General features: G+C 43.3%; 1 protein-coding gene across 1 annotated transcript in view; it reads left to right on the plus strand.

Moving 5' to 3' along the window:
* LOC146796908 (olfactory receptor 8U9-like) overlaps positions 1 to 22,797 on the plus strand; it is a 47,014-nt gene extending 24,217 nt beyond the window's left edge. Inside the window, exons 2-3 of the mRNA XM_085630259.1 lie at positions 21,521 to 21,598; positions 22,214 to 22,797. Of these exons, the coding sequence (XP_085486385.1) occupies positions 21,521 to 21,598; positions 22,214 to 22,477 (342 nt within the window). The 3' untranslated portion in view covers positions 22,478 to 22,797. The remainder of the gene's footprint in view (positions 1 to 21,520; positions 21,599 to 22,213) is intronic.
* Positions 22,798 to 23,416: the final 619 nt, after the last annotated feature.

A 23,416-nucleotide genomic window follows, 5' to 3' on the forward strand; every position in this document is an offset into this window, starting at 1 on the left:
TACGCACTTTGGATTGTTTCTGGTGTGTTGTTTTTGTAGCTGTGATAGTGCATTTTCCTGCCAGACGCGTGGGATTTGCAGGCCTGCCGCTGGTTTTTGCAGCTTTTTGTATCACGATTGGCCTCATCGCAGCTCTTTTTGCATTCGTGTTTCGCATTTTTGCGGCGTGGCGTTGATTTTAACACGGCCATTTGATGCGTTCTCTGGAGACTATCGATTGGTACCACCGTGTTGTGAATACTTGGTTAACATGGCGTGAATTTTCCACGATAGACTGCGATGTTGAAGGTTGTGTTAAATTACTTTTGCGATGGTTATTACACGTTCTTGAGAATTTGCCCCTACGTTTGTTGTTGATTACAATACTTATACTCTATTTGCAAGTTGGGATTCTAGTACAGGAGACAACACTCTTACTGTCATGAGGTAATGATGTCCGAGGTTAGTGCACTAAAACAAACAGAATACATACTCAATGGTATTGTAAGTTAACCCTGAGTTCGAGCTCCCAACACATTTTGTTGGCTTTGATATGCTTGGGAAATCTGAGTCTTTGTGATGCTGCCCGCACTTGGGAAGATGGTGACTGTATGAACACAAATGAACCGCAACAACTAAGCACAAAGTGTGAGTACTCAATGCAGCAGAGAAATGATATCCAAGATTACAACATTCCCATAGCACAAGAAACAATAGAATATTCAATATGAATACCCTTTATAAAAATAAAGGAAATAAGCGGCATTAATGCCTGCAGATTAACTCGGATACAAATTGTTGAATTTTGAAATATATTTTATAAACTTCATGGTAAGTAAATTTCAGTAGAATTCTCATGTGAGTTGATTGGATATATTACACAAGACGTGTTGGGGGGAATACTCATAAGGTCTTGCAGAAGGACCCGTGATGCTAAATCAGAAACAGAACCAGAAACATTTTGTGCAAACGGGAGCAATCAGTGTGAGTACAGGTGGGAGCTGCAGCCATAGTAGGGTCTCCTGGGGTGCAGCAGGCTAGAGCAATCCGACTCCAGTCTCATTTTACTTCCGGAGGTAGAGCACTGCGTTTTCTGAAGCAGGAAGCAGATATCCCAAGACAGTAACTGTGGCCACGTGACATTTTCAATTTCAATGATTGCAACTCTTTTTTTCTTCTGACACACATAAATAAACATGGCCTAGACAAGGGCTTTAAGTGGGATAACAAATGGGGAGGGGTCTCTCAAAGGGGCATGGTCAAAGTAATTAAGGGTGTGGCTTAAACACGTAAGCTAAAAATCTGTGCTTAGCATAGTGTGCCGCCCAACTTGTATTTTACTGTTTCTGTCATTGCATCCAGATACATGATAAACAAGTAACCTCATACCTACAACTATTAGCTTTGTCAATGATTGATAGTTGCATAAGATAAATAAGCAGCAACTATGGCTTGTATATATTATTGAAAGAGCTTCAACTTAAAGCCCTGGTGACACCACAACAATGTTGCTGCTCCTGAGTTTCAAAAAGAGAAGAGAAATCCAGAGAGAAAATTACTCTTTAAAGGATTTCCCTTCCCCTACAATGCTCACCTGGCATGACATCATGCCGTATCTTCTCCACCAGTAAGGAGTGAGCACGCACATATTGATGTGCCTGCTGTCACTGCAGTCCGGAGAAAAACGGACCACCTGTGCCAGGGCACAAAACAGAGCCAAATAGAGACCCGTTTCGAGTCCCCCCATGAAAAACTGCCAGTGCTCAGCTCCGGCGAGACCCGCGCCACTTAAAGCCCTGGCCTAGACTTAATTGAACCTGATAAATGCCTCTTTCACTGCATTTTGAGTCTCTTCAAGTTGTGCTTTGTGAATATTATATTTGCTCAGTTAAAACTTGAAAGCCTAATTTTGATGTTATCAGAAAAAGCATACAGTGCGGATGGCCACTATCACTCATGTTAAGAAACCTTCCGTTTGTGTTGACAAAGCTGCCACTCGAGTAGAAAATCTCCTTGAGCAGCTTAAATATGCAGCGCCCTCTTTCAATTCGCCTGGTGCTGTTCACCCTGATTTTACAGCGCAGGACAAACACCCAGTGCTAAAAATCCGCACAAAAGGTGCAATGTAACGCAAACTGTTCAGTGGTAACAAAAGATGCTTGAATAATTTGACTTTAAGCCTTTGAAAAAATACAATTTCACCTCAATACAATTTGACATAAGTGATACCAATTATTGGAGGTGCAATGTTCTACAAATTATGGATCAAAACCACAAGGGACTTCTTTAAATGATGCAAATAGTATCAGTGACATTGGGCGGCTTTGAAAAGTTTGCCACTAACTATTATTTTGCCTAATTGTATATCATAGTTATATTTAACCCTTGATATAAATAGTTGATTAACCTGGTGAGCTCATGAGTTGTAGAGTTGTGATCACCTGGCAGCTGAGTGGAGAGCATAATATTCTCTTTTTAAATCTTTCTTCATCATACTCCAGTGTACCCAGACATGTAACTTTGGTGTTGAGTCAAATTCACCGTCAAGTAAAACATATTTCCACAATCTCCTTTACTTTGACCTAGTCCTGCTGCTAATGCATGTTGATCCAAACAGTCAGCCAAACCAATAACGCCATCACACCCCGTGACACACTCACTTACATAGGATGCTACTGGTGTGGGCGCATTCAGCTTCCTCAATAATCTAACAGGTTCACATAGCCAGCAAGGAGAAGCACTCATTTCAACTTCAGTATTGTTGCTTTCTTCCTCCAACAATGCGCTGAGGTAGTAAAGTAAGAGTACGAGCCTTTCGGCTAGTTGTTTGGCTCCACATGCACTTTTATGCTTTTTACCTCATAGCCATGAGTGCATCTGACCGTGGCAAACAATCATCATGACCATCCCTGTGGGAACATAGCCCTGTGCACCTTCAGGTTGGTTGGAAACAACTGCGGCAACAAACACAGCTATACAGCACACAGTGAGTGTGGCCAATCTGCCATGTATTCAAGAAAAGGAACCCCACTGCTATCTCCTCCACCCCAATGACCTGACTTTTGTGAACAATATTTAGAAGACAAATTTTTGTCAGACAATATTTAGGCCATGATATTCTGTCACCACACACTGGAAACCAACGTGGAGCCACCGCTGAAGCTCCAAGAGACCGCCTTACTGCTGGCTCTGTCTGAAAGGAGGGTCACGGTCTGCATAAGGGGGCCAGAGATGAAGACATAACACTTAGCACCTCTTTCTGTGCCTCACCAGAGATTGGAAGACAGTTGCCTCAAGAAGTTACAACTACAAGTTCAAGAGAGCTGAGTGGTGGCTCTGCCTGGTGAGCATACACTCTCACTGCACCCAAATTTCTGCTTTTTGTTTAATTGCCTCTACTCTTTATATGGAGAGACAGCCCCTGTTGACCTCGGTGATAATCAGGTTGGGAAAGATCTGTGTTGTTTGTGTGCTTCTTGTGTGCCAGAGGTCTTGATTGCCATTGTCTGTGTGGCAGGCTGCGGTCTGTCTCCTTCATCAAGCCTGGTCCTCCCTAAGTGAGGAGTTAGCCTTGACCTTAATGGTCACAAGGATGCAATATTTTCAAATTTAAGGAACACTTACCACTCAGATCTAAAGTGTAAGATGAGCTCACTGCCTGAGCACTGAAAGTTATTGTTGCACTTTACTTCGACTGCCACTCTGCTTCTCTTTGTGTTGTTTATGATCAGTAGGATCATGTACGGCAATGTGAGAAATAGGGTTGTATGTTAAAGAGGGTGTAAGCCCTTCTCGAGCAATAGCCACAATCCTTGTCAGGGTGAACCACAAAAGCCATTAAATTAACCTGGTCTTAAACCCCTGATAGCTTGGTGCAAAAGCAGCTAAGCTTAACATAGAGGCAATAAAGTAAAGTGTAAAGTATATATGTTGGACATAAGCAGTAATAAAGTAAAACCAAGACACAACAAATATCTCACACCAATTAAAAAAAAGAATGTAAAATTTCATAAATTATTTGACACCAAATGACATAAATCGCATCAGAGATATACAATTTCAAAGATTTAAGGTTAGTATATTGTCTAAAAGAACAAAGCACCACTCGTGGTTATCTGATCAGGTAGAGCGTTGGGGATGGTTGTGGCTGTAGGGCAAAGAGTGGACTTTGGATCATGGATATTCATTACTGTAGCACAAAGATCTTGTCAGGTGTTGCTGATGATCATGCTGGAGCTTCGCATTGGCCATTAGTCATCACTGTTGTCAGCTCGACTAGAGATTTGTGTTTGCTTTTGGCACGGGCGGCAACATCTTAGCACATACGGCCCATTCACAGTCACAAACAGCACAAAGCTTCAGGCTGTCTCCTTTTCTCTTAGGAGGAGCTCAACTGATAATACACCAAGGGTCCAGGACCTGCGGGGCATATATTGGGGGTTCAGGAACTCACTTCAGCAGAAGCCAGCAGGTCTCAGACAGATCCAGTTGCAGGTCCAGGCAGGTCCTGTACAGCAGGCCATCTAGGAAGTTGCAGGGAGGCCTTTGGAGCTTGTTGTGCCCCTGTAGCTCAGAACAGGATGTTAGTCAGCTGACCCTTTGAGTCATTTCAGCCTTGGATGAAGAGTTCATGTTCAGTCTTCCTTCCACAACAGCAGGCAGGATTCAAGCAGCAGGTTAGTCCTCTGGCAGCAGGGAAGACATTCTTCTACTATCCACAGGTCCAAGGGTGTGCTGAAGAGTTGGTCTGAAGGTCTCCTTTTTAGGTCTCACCTAGCATTGCAGCGCGAATGCGTAGCCATCGCTTTGTGAGACATGCAGTATATACTGTAGTGTGGAAGCTTTTTGGAAGCTCCGCCCACTCTCTGCCCATTGGCTTTTGTCTTAAATGCTGCCTTCCGATTGGTTTGAGGCTTGTTAGTCCCTTCTCATTCATCATTTGTATACTTCCACGGCTATTTGCCCCTTTACTCCTAACACTATTTTCTTTTCTGTCTCCCCACCCCATCGTCCCCTCCCTCAGTCTGTGACTTCTCACCCTTCCCCGCCCCCCCCCCCGTTCATATTTTTTTGCCTACCGGCACTTCCGTTTTCATCTTTATTATTGCCACCTTGAAATATGCGAGTTCAAGATGCGTGCTGTACAAAAACTTCTCGTGTTTAAAGAACAGATTTTAATGTTACTCTAAATATAGTAAGACTCTAGGCAACATTCGGGGTATGCATGGCAACTGACGCCTCTTAGTTCACAAATGGCATTGTTGTCGGGCGGGAGGAGCAGAAGTGTTTTAACTCATGCTTAAAACGAGCACTTTTAATAACATCATTTCAATTCAGTGCTATAATCTTGTGTACTGAGGTGACGCGCTAAAGAAATGCACTTTTTTGAATTCTGAAGAGACATTATCACACATTTACATCATGTTTACTGTATGATTAACATGCCGATCATTTTCACGACTCGCCCACTGGCTCATATACGCTTTGCTCGTCTCCGGTTGGCTCTACCTGTTAATTAATATATTGGCTCGCGCACCTCTAACAAAGAGAGATGAATGGATACATGACAGTGAGCCCGTTAGATGGTAGAGAAATAGACTGGTGCAGACAAACAGACAAAGTCATTCTCCATTGCCTCACGTCATAATCATCACTTTCAATAACCTGGAAATCTGCCGGCAACTCCTGCATGCCCCAACCTCATTCCCCTCACTTATTATTAGCAGAAGCGGCAGATTCTGAGCTGTGCCCTGCTGGTGCAGAGGAGCACGACAGAGTCTGTAGAAGCACTGGGATCCCTAGCCTCTCCGGGCGGGCACCTAAGCCTTCCGGGTGCCTTCACACTCAGGATAAATGAATACATTTTGTTCTGTGCTTTAGTCGCACCTCTGTGAGCACTGTCTGGTAGATAAAGCTCTGTGTTAATAAACACATTCAGAGAGGTGGTTGTGTACAAACAAACAACAGTCACAATACCGTACGTTTTGAATGTGTAGTTAAATACCTGCTCATCGAGTACCTCATTGGCTGATCATTCCATGGCACTGCCAAAATTACATTTGGACACATTTGCTCAACTGTAAAACATTCCCTTCTATCGGTCATTTAACAACTCAGGGCTTTTGGGTTAGGTGACCTACTTTGGATGCTGTGCAAAAGAGTAAATACTAAAATTAATGCAATGAAACTAAGCAACCAGTACTGTCTAAAACACTGTGAAAACTGACACGCATTCTGGCATTTTGTTTAGATATTGTTGATTTTCTCATAGATGCAAGTAAAGTACTCTTAAAATCTTAATGAAATTTTCACACTTTTAACAAATAGTACCAGGCGACCTTTGACAACTAGGCAATGAATAGATTTTCATGTACCCCCTAAGCCCTCCTGCCCGCCGCCCCCAAGGCAAACTTCATTGACTCCCAGTGTTTGGGGGATAACCAAGACGCAGGAGAGTGAGTCAAATAGTCGAGAAAATGAAAGAGAAGCCGGGATTCGGATTCACATGCTCCGATCCCAATCGCGTTGGTTAGTCTGGAAGCACTACTTTTATTAATGAGTTTCGCATTAGGAAAGCACCACGGTGTGCATGTGTGGCGACACCTCACCCATGAAGTACGTGCCAAGCAAATGTTGACACAATCCACACTTTGCATCTTTTTCAATATATTTACTACGAAGTGCAGGACCTTTCCAAGGGATTTTGCACACTACATACATTCACTCCAAAAATAAAACGTGTAAGTAAAAAACATTGCCATTTACAATGTCAATAGCTCTAACTCACAAATGCGAGACCTATTTGCATTGCAAATGCTTGTTATATCTGGTACACACTTTGAAGTGAAAGAAACTTGTGGAGGCTTCCCCCTACAGATGTGTCTAGAATGTTCTGCCTCCCTGTCCTGGTCCCAATTTGTCTGTGTGTACAATAGGATAGTGTGAAGTCCTTTGTATGTGAGCTGCGACAGTGTCTCTGAAGTACAGGTATGACAGGTGACAGCTCTGCCCCCTCATCAAGTGAGGATGGACGATTCTACCAACACTCAGACCCTCTATTGTATGGGTGTCTGTGAGGAACACACAAAGAACCAACTACACATAGTCATGTGACCCAGGAATGAGCTGCAAGTTCCAAATGGTTAGGGAAAGAAAATGTAAACTTTCTAAAAGTGGCGCTTTCAAATTGTGAATTAAAATACGACTTTATCATTAAAGACGCTTTTTTATTACAAGTCTTCAGACACCAAACATGCATTTCCTACCTGCTCCCAATGAAAAGTTATCACTTATTAAATGTAATAGTGTAACCACACATAATCCTATAGGAGAGGTAGGGCTTGAGATTGTTTTACTACCAGGACATATACAACTTAAAAGTACATATCCATCGTTTTAAATACAATGCAGCCTGCCCTAAAGGCTATTTAGGACATACCCTAGGGGTGAGTTATGTGTATTAAAAAGAAAGGTTAAGGCTTGGCAAAAGGTTTAATTGCCAGGTTGAAATGGCAGTTTAAAACTGCACATATAAGCTGCAATGGAAGGCCTAAAGCATGTTTCTAAAGAGCTACTTAAGTGGGTGGCACATTAAGTGCTGCAGATCCACTAGTAGCATTTAATTTACCAGTTCCTGGTACAAGGTAAACCACTTTACTCAGGACTTGACAGTAAATTAAAATGCCAATAGGTTATAAGGCAATTTTGCCATATTTACTGATGTGAGCTCAAGCACTTTAGCACTGGTTAGCAGTGGTAAAGTGTGCAGAGTCCTACAGCCAACAAAAACAAATTCAGCAAAACAGGACAGGTGAAAGCAACAGGTTTGGGGATGACCCTGAAGAGAGGGTCACTGGTCCAACTGTAAACATTTGCAAACTGTACAAAATAACTCAGATTAGGCAAGAGGAATGCAATTTTCCATTTGGCATAGTACTGTTCCATATCAGGTAATAATCTCATATCGCATGTGCTTTTGAATGTTGGTTAAACACTTCACAATAGTAACTGCATTGGTATTTTGCTGTGTTTCAGATTTTCGGAAAGGTTCCACTGTCCAGGATAATTTTTGATATACCTGGGTAGAGGTTGCCCATGAAAAGGTTTGTCCCAATGGCAACCATTTAGAGGGTTGGGGGAGTGGCCCAGGTGGACCCAGGGCCATTTAGGTCTGTGATCAATGAGCTTGTCAATGTACTTTTCCCGCTTAACCAATGCATTGTTGATTTTCACTATACATATGCCTCCTGTAGGGCTCAAATGATATCAGGCACCTTCATGGCCCATGATTATGTTGCACTGCTTGGTAATATTTTATTGCCTTACGAAATGTAATAAAAAGATTTTTTTTTTAAACCAAATACAAGTGGTTCAGAGTGTTTGGAGACAGAGTCTTCGAGTTTCTTTTTGTTCTGTGTTGCATTACCATGCTATTGCATACCATGTTTTGTACGCTTTTTAACATTTGACCTCCATTTGTGATATTCATATAATTTGAAATATTCTTAGTTTTGTGAATTTACAAAAATTGACAAGTCACTACAAAAGAACATTTACATTTTGAAGTTATAAGATCGTTCTTATGGTGATGATGATCTGCAGCTTGATGTTATAATCTAATTTATCAAGATGAGAGAGATCATTGACAATGATGGCAATTGGTGGTAAATTTGCTCTTAGTTATTAATTGTAAACATTAATTAATTTCTGTCCAGCTGACATTACGCTGGGGGAATTGAATACATTATGAAGATACCTAGCATCTGGGTGATGCCATTTTCAAAGGGATGAATTAATTGCTTTCAAAGATAATCCTATGAAGTATGAGTGATGTCTTGTAGAATCTTATGAACATTTTCTGACAAAGGAGATTAAATTGAAGCCGGGGCTTTGGTTTTTGGTAGAAATAAGAATACGCAATAATTTATGGGATTAGAGATTTGGTGTGAGTTTTTTTTCCCAATGTTTAAAAATGATGTCATTGCTTTTTGACACATCAGGTTCCAAAAGTGACAGATTTCATTTGAGTTCCAGATTGAGGAAAACATGGCATTAAAAAAAGAAGTACACGGTGAAGAGTGGACATTTAAATCTGGCAACCTTGTGTACAGAACGGTTTTAAGATTTAAGTAGTACCAATGTTTAATTGGAAGTAAGAACAAGAAATTATTTATCTCTTTGAAGGTTTTTAACAAATGACTTCAAACGAGCTGGCCTGAATAAAGGATACCCTTGTTAATCCATTTTCACCAATGAATTTCTTTTTTGCAAATGGTTATCAATGTGTTGTCCTAGATTCATGCTTTTGTATATATTTTTTTGTTTTGCTGTAGTTCTGAAGGATCTTTGGGCCATTTTTAATCTAATTGAGATAAGGGTAATTTGACCATTGCTAGGAAATAGTTTGATATTAAGAGGCACCCCATCGACCAACACCACTCCGGAACCACTCCGGGGCATTCCGATCAACACCAGATCACTCTGCAAACATGTATTGAAGTCTGGGACACCATTTCCACCCTCATCCCTGATGTGACCTTCATACAGAGACATGGCTCAACCCCTCCTCAGCACCCGACATCACCACCCGACACCCAATGGCTACAAGATGAAACACCAGGATTGCACCAACAAAGATGGAGGTGGCATTGCCATCATCCACAAAAAATCAATCCCCTGCAACTCCTCTAAAGACGAAACCACACCAATCATGAAACTCCTGAATTTTTCAACTCCACACTAGGCCTGGGCTAAATTTCCGTTCCGCTCGTGGAAATTGCGATAATTTGACAATTTCTCGTTCCGCGGAGAGCGCGAAAATGTCAAAATTTCCGCATTCAGCCCCACAAACTCCACTCCACAAATTTAGCCCAGGCCTAGTGTGGAGTTGAAAAATTCAGGTTCCGTGTTTGCGGAGATTTTTAACATTTTCGCGATAATTTGCGAAAGTCACTTTCGCAAATTCCGCCCACCCCTACTCCACACCAATGACAAACCAACCATCAAAGGCACCATCGCCTACAGATCCCGAGGACCACGGACAAGCCTCTGAGACACCATCACTGACTTCATCGTCTCACTTGTCATCGAATCCAAGCACTACATCTTCCTTAGAGACCTCAGCTTCCACTTGGACGACCCCATAGACACGGAGTCCGCCAACCTCCTGGAACAAATGGACAACACCCCAGTTAGTCACAGACCCCACACACACAGCAGGACACACACTAGACACTATTTTTATGTCAGGCAACAAAGTCTAATACAGCCACACTACGGCACTCACCTGGACCCCATCTTCCACTTCACCATCGCAGGACCACTACGCACCACTCACAACCCATGCAACACCTCGTTTTACAGCTGGAGAAAAGTGTCACAAAACCAATGGATGGACACCCCCAACACCAACCAGCCCGACAGTGTAACCAACCTGAAACAGGCAGTCGAGAACTTCAACACCACGATAACCAACACAGCCGACCGAATTGCCCTCATCAAACCAGTCAAAATTCGCAGATCCACCAAACAAGTCAGCTCGTACACTCCAGAACTCAGCAAAATGAAACGCAGCTGCAGACAACTAGAAATAGGATTGTGCACCAGCTGAGATGATGCAGACCAAGCCACCTTCAAATTAGCCCTCAACAAATACCACCATCAACTCAAAGACATGAAAAAGGACACCCTTGCAGACCTCATCAAAGCTAGCGCTAACAACACCAAGGAACACTTCACCATCTTCAGAGATTTCTCCTACCCAGAAGCCATGGAGAAGACAATCCCTCCCTCACAGGAACTCTGTGACGCTCTAGCAAATCACTTCCACCACAAGATATCCACCATATACAGGAACTTTGACCTTCAACCCTCTGACTTCCTCAGCCTCCCCACTCCTATGGAAGCCTCCCCAGACTAACATCTCACCGCATGGGAACAGCTCAACATACCAGACACCACAGTCAAGATGAACTCCATTCACTCAGGAGCACCCACCGACCCATGCCCCCACTGCCTCTTCAACCTAGGAAGCGATGAGTTCAGCCACCAACTAACCACCATCCTCAACGCATCCATCGCCAAAGCCACCTTTCCCAATGCATGGAAACATGCTGAGGTCAGACCTCTCCTCATGAAACCCTCCTCAGAACCCAGTGATCTCCAGAACTACCGCCCAATCTCACTGCTCCTGTTTCCCACCAAAGTCCTGAAAAAGGCCATCAACTATAGGCTCACAAAACACCTCATGATAAAAAACCTGATAGACCCCTCCCAATCAGGTTTATGAGCCAATCACAACACTGAGACTACCCTGATCGCCGCCACAGATGACATCAGCACCATACTCGACTGTAACCCTGGGCATAGGACTATGCGTAGTTCGCGTTGTTTGCGCAACTACGCACTACGCGAATTGCACGTAGCACAGTGCTAAAACGCGTAGCGGGAATTTTTGATTGCTCGCGGTCCTCAACGTCAAGTTGGCGACCGGTTGCGAGCAAAATAACATCCCGGCGAGATTTTTTCCTCGTTCACGATCAGCAACATCAAGTTGCCGATCGTGAGCATGGAAAATAAACCTCCCGGCGAGATTCTCAATGCGGGAAGGTCAGGTTTTTCATTGCGAGTGGTCGTGTATGCGCGCGACTGCTCGCGATGAGAAACTACCAGTCCCCGTTGAGAAAGCTGCCACTCGAGTGCAAATCTACTCGAGCGGCAGAAAATGACTGCTTACACTGTGCAAGATGCGGTTTGCAATGATTGCACAGTGCGGACATGCATCCGGAACTGTGCAATCAGTGCGAACAGCATTTTGCACAGTGCACTACGCAGTTCGTATAGCTACGCGTAGCTCGCCTAGTGCGAAGTGCACTTCACGTAGCTACGTGTAGCGCTACTATGCAGACTACGCCCAGGGTTACTTGATAGGGGTGGATCGGCTACCATCGGCCTCTAGACAGCCTTCAACACCTTTTCCCACCACACACTCATCAAGAGACTTCACAAAAATGGAATCCGAGGAGATGCATTCAGTTGGATTGCATCATTCCTCATGGGATGCACGCAGAAAATCCTTCTCCCAATTCACTTTACAACATAAGCCGCTTGTGGCATGCACCAAGGGTCATCCCTCAGCCCTACCCTCTTCAAAATCCTTATTACACCACTAGACATCTTCAGAGCTCAGAACATCTGCATCATATCCTACGCAGCTGACACCCAATGCATCCTCTTGCTCTCAGCAGACCCCACTACAACGAAGACCAACTTCCACAACTGCACGAAGAATGTCACAGCCTGGACAACTATCTGAAGCTCAACATAGATAAGACCAAAGTGCTGATCTCTCTCTGGAACAACACCTGGTGGCCCGCCCCCACACTAAAATACTACACCCGAAACATCACCATGAAATGACAGATCAGCACAGTCTCCTGGGCCTGCTTCTACACTCTCACGTTCTGTGAAGAATCTACAATCGGCTCCCCATAAGCATCAGCAAAACAATCCCGCAAGTACCAATCGCCAACCACTGAACTACGGCAACAGACTGTATGCAGGTACCACCATAAAACTCATGAGAAGGCTGCAGGCGATACAGAACTGACCAGCCAGTCTGATTCTCAACCTGCCCAAATGGACCCACATTACCCAGCACTTAAACCTGCACTGGCTCCATGTCCACAAAAGGTGCCAATTCAGACCACTGACACATGCCTACAAAGTATCCAGGATCAAGAACCGCCTTACATTAACTACCAGCTGAACTTCCACCAACAATCCAGAGACCTTCGCTCCTCCTCCCTCAGCCTGGACAGACACATCACATTCACCATAGCCACAGTGGGGGACGCTCCTTCTTCCACCTCACCGCCAAGTCCTGGAACACACTCTTCCTCCACCTCCAGACATCCCCCTCACTGACGGATTCCAGGAAGATACTCAAGACCTGGCTCTTTGATTAGCCCAGTAACCCAGCTCCTAGATACCCTCACGGGTGATAAGCCACGCTCTGCAAGTACTGACTGACTGATTGATTGATTCCTTATAAACTTATGTTTAATCTGCCAACTGCAGTCAAGAACTGCTAAGATGTCAAGATGATTATTTCCCTTTGCAGATTTTCTGCCTACCTCTTTAAGGAGACACTTTTTAATTTTCAGTGAATGGCAGGGCAGAACTCACCTTTTCGACATGCAAATAAGTAGGAAATTAAAGACACCTCGATTGTGTCCAGTCTTTGACAAGCTGCTGGCAAGGGACGCAGCACTTTAGACCTGAAAAGTGTCTGATTTAGAGTGCCATGTATGGATTTACTCTGTCTCTCAGAGGACCTATATGTCCATCATGGCGGTTCCTGTCAATGTGTTAATATTTGATGCACTTCTCAGTCAAACACAACATGTGCCTGTCAAAAATTTAACATTTTTTTGTTTTTTTAAAACAAGATTCTAAAATAGGATGTTTTTTTTTTTTTAAAGGCAAAAACTAATGACCCTCACACCATAGGATTTATCTCCTATACTGTGAGGGGACTAATTTTTTTCCATTAGTGTCTCTCTCCCCCAGGTTCCACCTAGTGGTGATGAACAGCAAAAAATATAACACCAACCTCTTTAAATAGGGTGGATGGTGCTATATGTGAATATGTAACAAACAACAAGAGAGAAAGGTAGAGAAAATCACTCTTCTTCCCCTAGTAAATATTATTCATCAACAAAAGAGTGACTATTGGTGTAGAAATAAAGGAACAACAAAAAGAGGGGTAGGTGTGATGGAAAAAACGTCTATTTTTTAAAAGAACCCTCACTCACCAACCTAGTTGGTGACATGCTTCATCATCAGGTTCCCACAAGGGAGACCAAATGTCTCCCTGGTGTGCTACAACGTCTGAATTACAGCGGAGCTGGGGTTTTTTGGCAGTGTGATAGTGCAAAAAAAGGAGGTGCAGTTTTAAAAGATGGCAAACTGCACCCAGAAATAATTTTAATAACAGGGCAGCTTCCAATCGTTAAAAACAGGTGAAGCAGACACGTGCTGGCCTTTACAGTGAGCCAACTGTATCCTAGATTTTACTGTGAAAGAGTGATCGACATGTTTCTGCTTGTGACTGCTATTTTAGCCAAGCTTTCATTAGGACCAAAAAACTCCCCGGCGGTATACGCACGCTAAGGTGTACCCTAACCTGAGGAGTATGTGTGTGTGGTAAAACTCACGGTTTTACCAAAACGGGCGCTCCCGGGATTTCCAAGGGCCACAATCTGAAAGCGAAATAGACAAGAAACACAACATAAACGCATCCATAGGTGTACACTTATTTCTCGTATGGTTTGTCGAGGTGCATTTACATCAGTGACCCCGTATTTGTGGATCACGTTCATGCCCTCACCAGTGCTCGTATTTCCTGTAACACTAGTGACAACCTCTGTTACCTGGTCATGCCAGAGGTTACTTGTAACATGCCATACTGTACAATTTGTATTTTTACGAGCGTACTCAAGTGGTACACGAGTGAAAACAATCAGTGCACCACACTCGGAGTACGTGCTCAATTCATGCTATTCCCTCGAAAGTTAAAAAGGCATGATCAGGCCTTCGCGCTACACACATTTCTACCAAGGTGTGTGCACCGTAGCATGGAAGATTGCCGGTAAAATTGGGCGGCTTACATGAAGATAGAAATGGCTTCACGTCATGGGTTCCGCGGCAGAGGAGTTTCTCGACATGTAACTTCTTAAAGTAAAGGGAGAAGACAGTGGTTGAGTAAATTTGGTGTGCCCTCGCCTGGGAAGTAACGGCTCATCAGAAGCACTCACACACAAGAACAAACTTACTTTTATACAGGGGGTATCCCTCACCAGACCTACAATACGGTCGTCCGCGGCCCGAATGTTGCCGTGAAGACGCAGTACGCTGAATGAAATACTGCTCTAAGGTCACGTGGGAGGCGTGCGACGTGACGTATTTAGGCAAGTCTTAAAGTGACAGAGCCCATTATTGTATTAAAAACTTTATTGAGGCTAGTGTTTGGAAAACAAGCAACCCTCGGGTGTTGGTAAAGCCCATAGTCTGTCTCTTCAGTACTGAAGAGCCTGCGAATGTGTGCGCTAGCTGTTTTCACGGACCCAAGTATGTTAAAAAGGTTGGTGGTGGCGATCTTGGTTAAAGCAACAAATACCCAATGTGTGATGTTCAAATAAAGGTCTACTCAGTGACCTAATAAACAGCATGTGTATGAAAATGTCCACAGGGTTCCCAAAGAATAGTGGTGGGACTCTAGTGGCTACTATCTAGAGTGGGCAATGATTTCAATGAAGAAAGGAAGGGGATTATAGCAATCCGTCCCTTGTCAGTGCGTTAGTCAGTGGTGAAGTGGAATTCAGGTAAGATTAACGTCGCATCACTGAGCCCCATGGTATATTGTCATTCAGCCCGGGTTTGGTGCGTGGATAAACGATATATCCAACGTTGCTCCTTCTCGAAGAGCACATTTTGCGCCCTGGTGTTCAGTTGAGGTTGTTCGATGATTGTCCACCTGATATCATTGGGGGTGTGGTTCAGTTGCAAAAAATGTTTGGTGGTATTCTTGCGACATCTTATGTTACTGCGGTGTTCGCAGATGCGTTTTTTTAATTTTCCTTGTGGTCATGCCCACATACCTGAGCCCGCAGGGGCAGTTGATCAGGTATATTACGTTGGTTGAATTGCAATTTGTGTGCGTACATTGTAGCCATTGTTTACTGGGTTCCAAACTCAGGGACTTAGTGGCGGTGGTCAAATGGACACACTACAGCCCCCACATGGGAAGTGACCAGTAACTGGGGGGAGCCGCCAGGCATTGAGAACAGTCTGGTCCTCCTCTCTCTTTTGGTTTTTGGGGCGTGTGTGAACTAGAGAGTCTTTTAAGCTTCTTGCCCGTTTATAGGAGAACAAAGGTTTCTCCCAGTTGTGTTTGTTACTTTCCAAAATCTTCCAGTTTTTCTTGATGGAACGGCTCACAGCGTTGGATGCTAAATTATACGTGGTTACACACGTCAGTGGGACATTTTCCGATCCTGTTTTGGGGTTATTTTCCAAAAGGGCGTCTCTGTGCTGGTTCCTGGCTCTCTTGCAGCTTTTCTTCAAGATTCGGTCAGGGTAACCCCGTTTCTGCAGTTTGTTGGTATGATCCTGTGCTTGTGTCCTGTAGTCTGACAATTCGCTACAGTTGCGTCTCAGGCGCAAATACTGCCCGAAGGGGAGGTTCTCCCTAAGTGGACGGGGATGAAAACTTGAAAAATGCAATAGGTTGTTCTTTGCTGCGGGTTTGTGATAGGTTTTGGTCTTCAGGTGATTCCCCACCTTGCTGATGGTAACATCCAGAAAAATCATTTCTTCTTTGTCATAACAATGGATGAACTTCAAGTTAGGGTCACATGTGTTGATCCAATCCAGAAATTCGAGCAGAGTGTTCTCTGTCCCTTTCCAGATGACAAGGACATCATCTATGTACCTTTGTCAAAAGGTTACATAGGATGCATACGGGTTGAGTGGCGACAGGACGTACTTGCATTCGAAATCATACACGTACAGTCCGGCCACACTAGGGGCAAAGGTGCTGCCCATAGATGTGCCAGTGGACTGCAGGTAGATCTCACCTTGGTATTCAAAAAAGTTTCTCTTGAGTGCAAGAGTAGCGCAAGCGACTACAATATCCCTCGGTGTCTTGAATTTCCATGGTGTTTGTTCAAGGGTTTCTTTTATTACCCTGATGGTGTCATCCTGTGGGATGCAAGTGTACAGGCTTTTGAAATCTAAAGACACTAAAAAGGAAGGTTCATTGGGAATCACAATTTCCCATAGTACTAACAGCAGGCTTTTGGTATCCTTAATGTAAGTGCTGGTCGCCTGAACAAGTGGTTTCAAAAAGAAATCGCAGTATTTCGACAAAGGTTCTAATAAAGAACCAATGCCTGAAACGATGGGGCGGTACTCTGTTCTTATGAGTTTTTGGCAGCGTGTAAAAGTAAGGTATTATGCCCTCCTTGGTTGTTAAGAAATCTGCCTCTTGCTTCGTGCTGTGGCCATTGGTTTCTGCATTAGCCACCAGCTCTAAAATGTCATTACGGAGATGTGATGAGGGATCATCCTTGAGACGGACATAGTTAGTCTGGTTAGTCAGGAGGCATCTGCACTCAGCGTCATAGGCTACTGTGTCCTGGATGACGATCCCACCCCCTTTGTCAGCGGCCTTAATGACAATGTTAGTATTGGTCTGCAGTGTTTGTAAAGCCTGAAATTCAGTGGCTTTCATGTTTTTGAAAGTGGATGGTTCTACAAGTGATTATACAATACCTTACCTACCCTCCTTAACCTGCTCCCACCCCCTTCCCTCTCCTGTAGCAGTGCTTTCTGCTTTTCGGTTACGCAGACAAGCCGCACTGAGCTGACAGGCACTCAGGTAGCCCTGTCACCTGGCCCAAAAATGCCTTCATGACAGAGCAGCAGTGGGTAACGGGTCCAGATGATGACTTCAGTTGAACAACTTGCCACCAGATCACCCAGGATTACACAAGACAGATGAGCCCTTTCCATGCAATAAAAATCACATGAACTTACTACACCAGCACAAAGTCAGTCATGTCACAGATGGCTTCTCAAAGCAGTCATAATTACATTACATGTAGCTGCTCACCCACCAAACTCTTATGTTCATGCACATCACCAGTGTGGGAGAACCAACTAACTTAATTATTTTGAAAGACATAGAAATGATTAATACACTGCTCTGCAAGTAGAGAGAACATATAATGTAAGAAACATCCTCTCTGCTTAGGTTGTCTATGATGGGATGGAGGACTGAGGTCATAAAGAACCATCTTCAATAGCCCCACATGAGTAGGAGCATTCAATGAGTATGTAAGAGTTTGAAATCTCCCAACACTGGCCTTTTCATGAATGGGATAGACAGAGGTGCTAGATTGATAGTCCCCCACTTACGGGCAGGCTATCATTTTGAATTGTATGCCGGAAGAACCAACCTCCACTTAGCCTTTCCTGGCTACTACATGCTACAACTACTGGTACAAAGACTCAGCACCTCATTCAGAGGTGGGCTATAGAGGGACGGTGCCCATAATTGATAGCTGTCCCAACCACCCATCTCAAGCATCCCTAGCCCCATTCAGAGATTGGGATCTCATGGTTTTCACAATGGTGGAGCTGCTGCTAGTTCTGCCATTGGGAAAGACTTTTTAGGTCGAGCATTTGAGACCTCTTGTATATACTTTAGTATATACTTATATACTTAGTATATACTTACAGGTGTATGTACCTTGTGGGGGCTGGAGATCAGCCCTAGGACTTGTCTGCTTCCGCTTAGGGACTTTTTTTCTGTTCAACAGCCTGTATTTAACTGTCTTGATAGAAAACAACCAGCAGAGGTCAGTAAAATACCAGAATCACTTTAGCATTCTCTTGATTCCAGTCCATAGAAATTGTCTTCCATGAGCCCCCGTAGACACTAATATTTTTTTTAATCTTGTATTTTCAGTGATATGACCACCGAAGACCTTGATTTTTTATTAAAAACAGAGGTTGGACTATACCCATTCCTGCTGAAAGGCTATATTTATCTCTTTATGTGTTCCCATACCTGGCGTGTCACGCAGTTTGGTGCTTACTTTCTCTCCATGTTAAAGAACAGTAGATGTTTCAGCACCCAGGCTAATGTGCTGCATACCTAGATACATATAATGTCCCAAAGGAGAGACCGATTGCATTGCAAATGCTTGTTTGCAGGATAACTGCTTGTGGCCCTGTCAGAAGGCCCACCTACATTAGGGAAGAACACCTGGTGCTATGTCTGCTGGCTGTATTCCTGTGTGGGGCAACAATGCACACCATCATCAGAATGTAAAATGTAAAAATCTCGCCCACGTGCAGGGAGACGGCTCACAGTGCTGCAGGAACATTACGTTCACATTTGCCTTTTTGGAGGCTTTTCTTTAAAAAATGTAAATACGGTCAGCTGGTGGACCACGATGCCATGGCAGGGTGGAAGAGCCGGCAGATTATTTTACACCAAATTTCTCATGCAATGGTTGAGAGAGCTACTTCCTCCCAAAAATCCACTAACCATTTGGGATTCTCGAAATGTAACAAGCCAAACACTGCCACAAATAGGATATGGAAAGGTGACACGAGTGTATAGAGACAGATTGGCATATAGAGAGTTTATATAGCAATTTAGTTCCTGCTTGAGAACCAAGGCCACCCTGGCGCTGAAAATCTGATAGATGCTGACCTGACTTAGAAGCAAAATGTTATTTGGCAGGTGGATGGACAGCCATAGTAGGTCTATATTTGTGGACATTGATGTCTGTGCAGCATAAAATAGAATGCTTGTAAAATGAAGTATAATTAAAAGTATCAGATGTGACACAGAAGGAATAGAGGTTTTAGGTCATCATGATTAAGGCAAGAATTTATTTTACTACAAATAAGCTGGCAACAAAAATATTTGCTGTAACCATACTGAGCACACACTGAATACCTCAATACCATAATATCAGTATGTTAATGCCACATCAGGACCTTTCTAGGGCAAAGTCAATTTACTATTCTGATCCTTACTCCAGCAAATTTGTGGGCAAGAGCCTAAGGATGGGATTGGCTAATTCAAGTCTTGTAAGAATGATGGCATGCCATGATTAATTCCATGTTGCAGTAACAATTGTGGTATCAGCATTTCTCCAACATGACTCATCATTCTGCGACACCTTTTCCACAGCTGGAGGTGCAGAGTGACAGGGATGGTTCAGACACCAAAGTCTGTCAGGTTTGCATTACTGTGATGATGCAAGGCTTATGGAACGTGTTCAGGTGCAATTTACTACCCAATGCAATGGATAGTAGTCCAAAGCAGCGCAAAGTTGCACAATGCACTGCCTTGCATTACTTTGCGTCAGGGGCATTCCATGGATGGGGCAGAGTCTCTCCCGTGCATTTACAAAGGATTGTAGACAGGGATTTGTGCCAAAATGCCACGCATCCTTGAGAGTGGTAAAATGCGAAGACATTTTTCAATTCTTCTAAGTTTCCTATTTTGCATGTGTGCTGCATAGTAACGCACACATACAAAGCGGGAAACACCTTATAGCATAGTTTTTGGACTAAAAAGGGGCCCTTACCAGGGCAAACCATACATTTCAAACACCGATGACACCCTTGCTCTATATCTGCATTAGTTCAGGGAGTGAAAATGGTGCCCTTCTGCTGTCTCCCCTTCATGAAACACTGCGCCGCATGTTTATTTGTTATGCTGCTTGATAAATATGGGTTTACCTGCCTTTGACAAGGAGTCTTGAGGTAACTCAACACGTTTCAGCAAACAAATCTATCTATTTACCAGGGAAGAATTAAAAAACCTGGTTTCAATAACAGAGCATTGATGTATTCTTAAACTAGTTTTTTGCACATGATATTCAAACTTAAATGTGCATGCAATCCGATTTGGAAATGCAAAACCAATTCTATTTCAGAAACAGTTGAATCTGCACCTATCAATTGATTTATTCAGATGGAGCCTTCCACTGAGTAAATCACCTCCAGTGGGTGGAGAGTGGGAGTTGCAGGAAGGAAATGCCCTAGAAATTTGTAAATACCCACAAATATGCATGTTTTATCTGTAGTCAACAGCCATTTTATTGTGATGGAGGACAAGTAGCCGAGGAGTAACTTTGAAGACTGTTTAGTAGTCTTAGTTCCAGGATGGCATTCATGTACAACAGCCCCTTCAGGAGCAGTATGCCTGCTGCCCAGCCCATCTTCTTCTGTCACACAGGCACCCACACAGTCCAATCATCTCCATCACACCAATATTCCACTCAGAACACTCACACTGGCTGAGCTGCTATGAGCCAGGTAACATCAGAGAGTCATTAATGCCTAAGCAGGATATCACACATTTTCCAACACCTTCACACCCTGAAAAAGGCCAGAGATCTACTCCTCTCAATTGCAAGGGTAAATCAATTTCCAGAGTAGGAAGGAGCAAAGAACACCACCTACAATTGGTTGGGGTGTATGGTCAAGGGGCGCTTCAAGGGAGATTATTTTCTCAAAGGAGAAATAAAAACTAAGAAGTTGGGTAGTGCACTTGAATTAGTTCTGATCCTTAATAAAATCAAGAATGTATGTCTTCATAATCTTCACAATGAAAGGCACAAAAATATTTCAAAACCACACAGGAACGCATAACCAGGAACAGTTTTCAGAGTTCCTGAAATCATTAAATCTACATGGATGAAAGATTGTAGACCTCAGTGTGGAGATTTACTCCTTCCATTATGAAGAGATCTTGACAGTTTTATGAAAATACTTCTTGTTGTGCTGCAATAATTTAGCCTGGAGTCAGTCCTGGTTACCATAGAGTTAAAGTTACTCCTCACCCAAGATGCAACAAACATATATTGTTGTCAAATATGTTGATCTTATTGATGCCACTGTTATGAAAGGTAATGGGAAACACTAATCGTTGACCCTTTCTGTTACTTTTCAGAGTTACCATCCTCAGCAGATGGACCAGAGAAATCACACTACAGAATTTGTCCTCCTGGGACTCTCTAATAATACACAGGTACAAACCATACTCTTTGTGACGTTCTCCGCCGTCTACTTCTTCACTCTCATAGAAAATATGATCATTATCAGCCTCATCTTTGTAGAACATCGCCTTCATACCCCAATGTACTTCTTCTTGGTCAACCTTTCTATTGTAGACCTCGGGACCTCCACTACCGTAGTCCCACAGATGTTAGTGAACATTTTGTCAGTAGAGAAAACAATCTCCCCAGTTTGCTGCTTTGCCCAGCTGTTTTTTAGCCATTGTTTTCTGGGAACTGAGTCCTTTCTGCTGGCCATGATGGCTTATGACCGCTATGTGGCTATCTGTCATGCTTTGACATACAAGGTTAGAATGAATGTCAAGCTGCAGATTCAACTGGTTTCCTTTTCATATATTATGGGTATCACCTACTCAGCCCTTCACATTGTTTCTCTGACAAAACTGGACTTTTGCAAATATCGAGTCATCAACCACTTCTTCTGTGATATGCCCCCAATGTTCCAGCTCTCATGCTCTAAAGCCAACATAAATGAGGATCTCATCTATGCTCTAAATGTTCTGGTGGGGTTTTTTCCTTGCCTTTTTGTGTTGGTCTCATACCTGTTTATTATCTCTTCTATTATGAAGATCCGTTCCACTGAAGGGAGGCACCAAACCTTCGCCACTTGCTCCTCCCACCTGGTTGTCGTGACCTTGTTCTACATGACGACCATCTTCAGCTATATCCCACCCACCACCAGTTCTTCTTTGGAGAAGGACAAGGCAGCCTGTTTGATCAACACAGTTCTGACTCCTATGCTTCACCCTCTTATCTACAGTTTAAGGAACAATGAAGTGAAAGGAGCCCTGAGGAGGGTGATTGCCAAGAAGATACAACTTTTGGGGACTTGAGACATGTTTATCTTAGGCTTTGTATGGGCAAAAGGTGAACCCTTTACACATGCAACTGACTATGAGCATTTTCTGTGGCAAACATTTAGTCAAAGAAGGATGCAGTGTTCACCAAACCAGACGTGAGAAATGGACATAGGAAATGTTACTGTACCAATGACTGCATTAAATGCATTGTGCAATCAGTAAAACACATTGGACTTGTCGGCAGTAGATGATTTGTCAATCTTTCTTGTTGAAAAAGATGGAGCCATGCAGCAATGTCTTAGTGCAGTTTAAAGTATTAGCAACAAATAATGATGTTGACGGCAATATTACTCCATCCCCCCTCTTTTAAGCATTGCGTGTTGCTTTGCTAACTCAATGTGTGTTTGTAATAAAAATATCCAAAAATGTATTTGGGAGCCTTAATATTTGAAATTTATGTGAACTACACAGAGACACAGATAGTTGGTTAAAACAATGGGGCATATTCTCAAAAACGTGTGACAACCATTGCAAATTTAACTTAACTCAACTCTTCACATAGCAGTCTATTGCGGGAAAAAAACTCTGTGTTAACGTGGTATTCTCAACATGGCGATACCATGCAATAGTTCCACAATAACGCGTCAAATGACCATGTTAAAATTAACGTGACGCCGAAAAAACGCGAAACACGAATGCAAAAATAGTAGCGATGAGGCCAATAACGATACAAAAATCAGCGATAACCAGCGATAGACCTGCAATTCCCACGCGACATGCGGGAAAATGCACCATACAAGCAGAGTAAAAAAACGGTGAGATGACAATGTACGAGCACAACCCCACATCCGTGACGTAGAACAAATTACCATTGTCCCGCATCAAATAGGCATCTCCTCACAGTCACAATGTACATTGATATGCAGTCTGCATGTAAACTGCGCCAATGCTGAAGCATGCATGGAACACACT

Source organism: Triturus cristatus, chromosome 10, assembly GCF_964204655.1.
Source record: "Triturus cristatus chromosome 10, aTriCri1.1, whole genome shotgun sequence".
Classification (NCBI taxonomy): domain Eukaryota; kingdom Metazoa; phylum Chordata; class Amphibia; order Caudata; family Salamandridae; genus Triturus; species Triturus cristatus.